We start from the raw sequence: 6,000 nt of genomic DNA, 5'->3' as shown, positions 1-6,000 counted from the left end.
ATTGAATGGTTAAGAATAATTACATTTAGAGTAAGGCATTTTGCATTATACCCTGATGAGATTTGGAAACTAATCTTTTTTCAAAAAATATCTAACTTTTACCCACTGAAATTTCAGGCTGGTTCTTAACGTATTAATAAAAAACAAAACCTTTTTTCAGTCATATTTGCTAGATCATATAAGTGCCTGTAAATCTCTTCCTCTTTTGTATCCTTGGTTTAATTCATTATAATTTTTAGTAAGTCAACTAGTGTAAACATTTATAGGTGGAAAAAAGTATTTGAATATAAAAACAAGACCAATAAATAGCCAAACACATTTTACCTAGAAATACCACAAATAGGTCTTTGCCTTTTAGGGACCGTAACTGCTGAGAAACTGGATGGGTAGCTGAACTGATTAGAAGATGCAGTCCTTGTATCCTTTTTTTTTTTTTTTTTTTTGTATTTTGCACCAATGGCTTGCATATTAGCAATAAACTCTGTAGAGTTAACTTGGAAGTGTGTGGTTGTGTTTTTATTCCAGCACTATACTAATTTAGAGTCTGATAGCCTGAAAATGCTCATTTTTGTATATATAGTTGGCCAAGCAGGCATTTGGAGGAGGCTACTGCCATCCGTCCATCAATATATATTCCTGGGTAGGCCAATACCTCTCCCAGACATGTAGAAAGATTCTTGCTTCTCTTCTGTGTGGCATGTTGGAAATAGTGCATTTTAGGGCAGGAGATCAAGTTCTAGTCCTGGCTTGGTAACTAACCAGCTATGCTCCCTTGGACAAGTCACTGCCCTCAGTATCACCTTTTATAAAAATGAAGGAGTTGTAGATTCTGATTCTTACAGGCTCGCTTTTATGGTAGCAGGAAGCAGATTTGTTAAGAGAGCTCAGTTCTCTGGATGTTTTAAATTCTACTTATTTCTGCTTGTCTCTACCTTTTATTCTGTATACAGAAGGAGACTAGGGAGCTCCCTATTCAGCAGTTTATTTTCAAGGCAAAGCAAGGGTGCTTATAGTAAAGTATCTGAGGACCTTAAAAAAAAGTGGTTTATAAAGAAAAATGTCTTTTAGTGGTCTTTGTGGAAAAATCATAAAAACAGTACATATTTTAAAATATAAGTTAGGATTCTTTGATATGTCCAGACAGGTGAAGAAGTAGAGTATTCTTAGGGTAAAGTATTCTTAAAGGCTTCTCTTAATTATTATAGCAATTCACATTTATAGTGGTTTTATACAAAGCACTCTTGTGTATACTTTTATCTCACATTTCTTTTCAGAGAAAGAATCAATCAAGGGGTTGCACTAAATGATGCTTAAAGTTCCTTCTAGTACTACAAATTCTATGGAGTTTTGGTCAAATGTTTTGTCATGGGAAAAGAAAAAAACTTTATTAGCTTATGTTTGTTATGTTCAGGCTGTACTGTCACTGTATAACTTAGTAGCTATCCAAAGGGAAAACATCTCACAGGGAGTCATCTGAGGAATTTAAAAACAGAAAAATATCTTACAACTCAAGGTTTGGGAAACATTTTATAATTTATATATAAAATCTCAGTAAGAAACCATGTAAAATGACAGAAATATCCACCTTACATAAGAGTCAAAAAAAAAAACCCACACAGAATGTAAATTTTAATTATAAAACATAAGAATATGAACACAACATTGTAAAATAATCTCAGATTATTTGGCAACTTATTACATCATTGCAAGAGACAAATTTGATCTTAAGAAAAGTTTAATCTTATGAAAAACTTAGCTTGGACAGTTTGTTCTTATGGGAGTTAAAACATGTTAAAAAAAGGCTCTGGCCATAAGACCAGGTTTTATTCTGAAATACCTGTGTATAAAACAGAACATAAAATGCCAAAGCTCTATAGATATAAGAAGAAATGGTTTTTTTTTCATCTTCAATGGATCTCTCTTCATTGAAAAGGACAAATACTGAAAGAATAAGGTAAGCTTCGAAATAACACAGAGTAGTTGGGTTGAATCTCAACTGGAAAAATTTCTGCTGAAGATGGCATGAATTTTCCTAAACTAGAACTATTTTTACTTCATTTAGGTTGGTAATAAAGTCACATATGTGAATGTATTTTAAAAACAAGTTACAGTTTCTTTAACATAGTCACAACTGTGAACAGAAAAACAACTGAGTCCCTTTCTTTAACTAATCTACTTACTTGAATACATGCGAAATAATTCTTTACCTCCTGCCACACTATATTCAGATTAAGTTCAGGGCAGAGGCCTGAAACAATTCCTACGGATGAGTGCATAGCATTTAAAACCTGTTTTTATTTAAAAAAAAAAAAAGAGAGAGAGAATAAAATAAAAATAAACAGAGATATATAGTAAAGTTCACAGATAAGTCTTTTCTGTAAAATAAATAAAGTGTTCATCATTGAGTAGCATCATACATAGAGTAAAATACAACCTATTTTTACATGTTTATATACTGTACAAAGATTATCAGGAGGCAGCCAGGTGCCAGGTGGGTTGGAAGCCTTTGCATTTGCGATGTCTGTCACATTGGGAAATCCCAACTTTGAATGTTAAAATATACAACTACTTTGTTTTAAATTCAGGTACAAAGTAAACTTATTTTCCTTTATCTGAAATAAATGTACATATCTCCTATAAACAAGAGTTTTGTAAAGCTGTTCAAAACATAACAAGACAAAGCTTGAGTCTGATAACGTACAGCACATGCGTATCCTCTTCCTTCTGAAAAAGTGAATGCCCTAAGAGGTGCCACTCTTACCACTTTTTCAAACCAGGGGAGAGAATGCTCAGTGTGACCGTTTTGCTTTTTTGCCAGGTGCTTCTTCTACTTTCTGCTGACCTCTTGTTCGGACCACTGGTGGACTGGCCTCTCTCTTGCGCTTGCCAGGAGGGGAAAGCTGTGCCTTCGATCTGCATTATAGAGGGGATCAAGGATTTAGAGCTAAAAGGAGTCTTAAGTGATCAAGGAAAACAAAATCCTCATTTTACAGGGAGGGAAACTGTTGCCCAGAAAGAGAAAGCCACTTGCCTGAGGCCGCTGAAGTAGTTAAGCAGAAAACTTTAAAGAAAGTCAAAGGTGAACGTCTGAAACAACGTGAGAATGTATGGAAAACAACTTTTGGACCTGACATTTGTCAGGATACAACATGTGCAGAGTTTATTTAAGTTCTTGTCTGGTGTCTGTCACTAATGAGCTCTGCTACTTTGGATATATGTCCCTTTACCTCTCTGGGCCTCAGTTCTCCTCAGTTATAAAATCAAAAGGGTGGATTCTTTAAGGTTTATGGTTCTGACATAAGCTCCTTGAGTGCTTGGGGTGTGATATTATCTATCTCCCCCAGCTCCTAACAGAGTGTTACCGAGTAGAATAAACATTAATTTATTATTATTTAATAAAGTTAAGCATTTACTGAGCGCCTATTATGATTCAGGCTCAGCACTGGGGATACAGAACAAAATTCAAATAGTTTCTATCATTAAGGAGCGTCCATTCAACAAGACACATGTACAAGTATACAGGAAAGTAAGAGGCGATGTTTTAGTTACAGGACTGAATCAGCAGACTGATGACTGATAACAAGTTTAGCGCTATGAATTCTGTACTGTATTTGAGGCTCCATATTAGGCTTCCTAAGGAAAATCTAGACTGTCAGAGGTAATGAAGAACTAAAAGTCATCACTGAATTTTGATCACTGTTGAACTCTTAACTGAAGAAACAAAAATAGAATCAAGTTTACTTTTCCTGAAAGAAAATGGAATCAGCTGGAATTCTGCTCCAAATCAAAGCAAAGATTGTTAGAGGCAAAGGGACCTGGACACAATCACACAGCTTCTTGAACGGCTTCCCACCTCTCTGTCACCTCCTCCCTGGCTACTGAGGTTAGGCCCTCTGGCCTGGAAGACCACAATGCGGAAGGTCAAATCCTAAAAGCTCCAGAATACCCTGGCTAGTGAATGCCTCTCATGGCCCATGTCTAGGCTGTTGTCAGTCATCCTTCACTCTACACCCTAACCTTTTCCCTGACTTCCTTCCTTCCCTACTCCCTGCCCCCTTCCAGCTCTAGAAACATAACATGGTTATGTAACTCTGTTCCCCTATGGCTCTATTCAACATTCCTGTGACTTTCCAAACCAAAATGTCTCTCCCGGGAGACCACTCTCCATATGTGTTAACCTTTCCACAGGACTATAAATTCCCTGAGACTAGGAGAGACTGCTTTGCTCTCATATTTATATCCTTAGCACAGTTCTTTGCACAGAGTAAGTGGTCACCAAGTGCATTTTTATCTATTCATGAATACCACTTAAAAGACACATCAACATGATATGCAGGTTCACTGAACAGTAAATCTTGAAACTTGGCTTATATTTATGTTATGATGTTCACTAAAATGCAGTATTCCTGGGGAAAATTTGGATAACGGCAGATGAACTCAATTAATTAATTAATAAGAGTCACTAATTCACTGAGGAACTAAGATACACTATGGGACAAATTGAGTGGAAACAGGAGTTATTAACTGTTATCAAGAAATATTAAGTGCCTCCTATGTGCCAGGCAGGCACTGGGAATACAAGAAAAAAGTGAGAGTGTCCCCATCCTTAAAAAGCTTGCATTTTGACAAGGAGACAGTATTTATGGACACAGAGAAGATAATAGGGAAACTTGAGTGTATACAAGCAAGGAAAGCACTAGCATCTGGAATAACCAGGAATAACTTGTGCAGGATGTGCCTGGGCTGAATTTTGAAGAAAACCAGAGCTTCTAAGAGGTAGAAGTGAAGAGGGAGAGCATTCCAGACATGGGGAAAGCCTGGGCAAAGCCATGGAAATGGGGAATGGATGAATAAAAAAGTATTTATCAAGTGCTTACTATATACACAACACTGCGTTAAGAAAAGGGGATACAAATATAGTCACTCCCCTCAAGCATCTCAGAGTGATGGTGATGATACGTAGAAAGAGTAAGTGCTCACTGCTTCCATTTCCTTATGACCACTCATACTTCCATCCACTCCCGAAGGTGGATGACCTTTTTGGGGGAAAACAATAGGCCACTTTCACTTGGGAGTTTTCAAGAGCAGGTTCTAAAAAGCAAAGCCAAAGAAAAGGGGGCTACATCACTAACTTCTAAAAAAGCTACTGATGCCCTTTATTTTTTTTATACTACAATCATTTCCTGACATAACTTCCTATCCTGCTTCCAGTAGAGCCAAGTCATGTAATAAAGAAAAAGTTAAACAAAACAACCAACAGAGCGATCTAATCTGACAGCAAATGAGATATTCCATATCTCCAATCTTTCTACCAAGAACAGGGAAATGTTTTCATCAGCTGTTTGACCTCTGTCCTTTAGAATCCCTTGCTTCCTTCCCTACCTCCTCCTGGAAAGCTTTCTTGGTCTCCTCAGTAGTTAGTACACATTCTATCCTACTAGAAGTGGAATGACTTAGGGAAAATTTTGTCATCTTATAGAGACTAGCACTGTGTCTGTATATAGCAGGGAGACTGGATTGTCCTTGGGAAGTAATAATGGTGCTCACCAATGACCTAATGCCAAATTGAATGTCTTTTTATCATCTTTTTGGATACAGTGTCCTCAATAAAGCATTTGATGAAGCTGACTACTACCAGCTCTACTGATAATCTTTTTCTTCCTTTTTATTTTTTACACTATGGCTTCTATTATATTGCTCTGTACAGATTCTCCTTCTACCTGTCGATCAATCCCTGCAGTCTCCTTTGGTGGTTCATTCTCTGACCACATAAATAGGCTGTGAACAAATGTTCCATCCTTGACCCTTTTTTTTTTCAATCTCTAACATTTTTTTTTGCCTTGGGGACTTTATCTATTCCATGGTTTCAGTTGTCACCTCTATGTAGATGTCTTTTAAAGCCATAAATTCCTCTTTCCCTGGAAATTCAATCTCTCACTGCCTCTTCAATATTTTTAAGTTGATGTCTTGTTGTACCTCAAATTTATTATGTTCAAAATG

General features: G+C 36.7%; 1 protein-coding gene across 1 annotated transcript in view; it reads right to left on the bottom strand.

The window, feature by feature from the left end:
- Positions 1 to 1,517: 1,517 nt before the first annotated feature.
- The window catches only part of BOD1L1 (biorientation of chromosomes in cell division 1 like 1), a 92,302-nt gene continuing 87,819 nt past the window's right edge, over positions 1,518 to 6,000 (bottom strand). Inside the window, exon 27 of the mRNA XM_036765071.1 lies at positions 1,518 to 2,913. Within this exon, the coding sequence (XP_036620966.1) occupies positions 2,790 to 2,913 (124 nt within the window). The 3' untranslated portion in view covers positions 1,518 to 2,789. The remainder of the gene's footprint in view (positions 2,914 to 6,000) is intronic.

The sequence above is a fragment of the Trichosurus vulpecula genome, chromosome 6 (genome assembly GCF_011100635.1).
Source record: "Trichosurus vulpecula isolate mTriVul1 chromosome 6, mTriVul1.pri, whole genome shotgun sequence".
Lineage (NCBI taxonomy): Eukaryota > Metazoa > Chordata > Mammalia > Diprotodontia > Phalangeridae > Trichosurus > Trichosurus vulpecula.
This window is presented reverse-complemented; position numbering and strand designations above follow the sequence as displayed.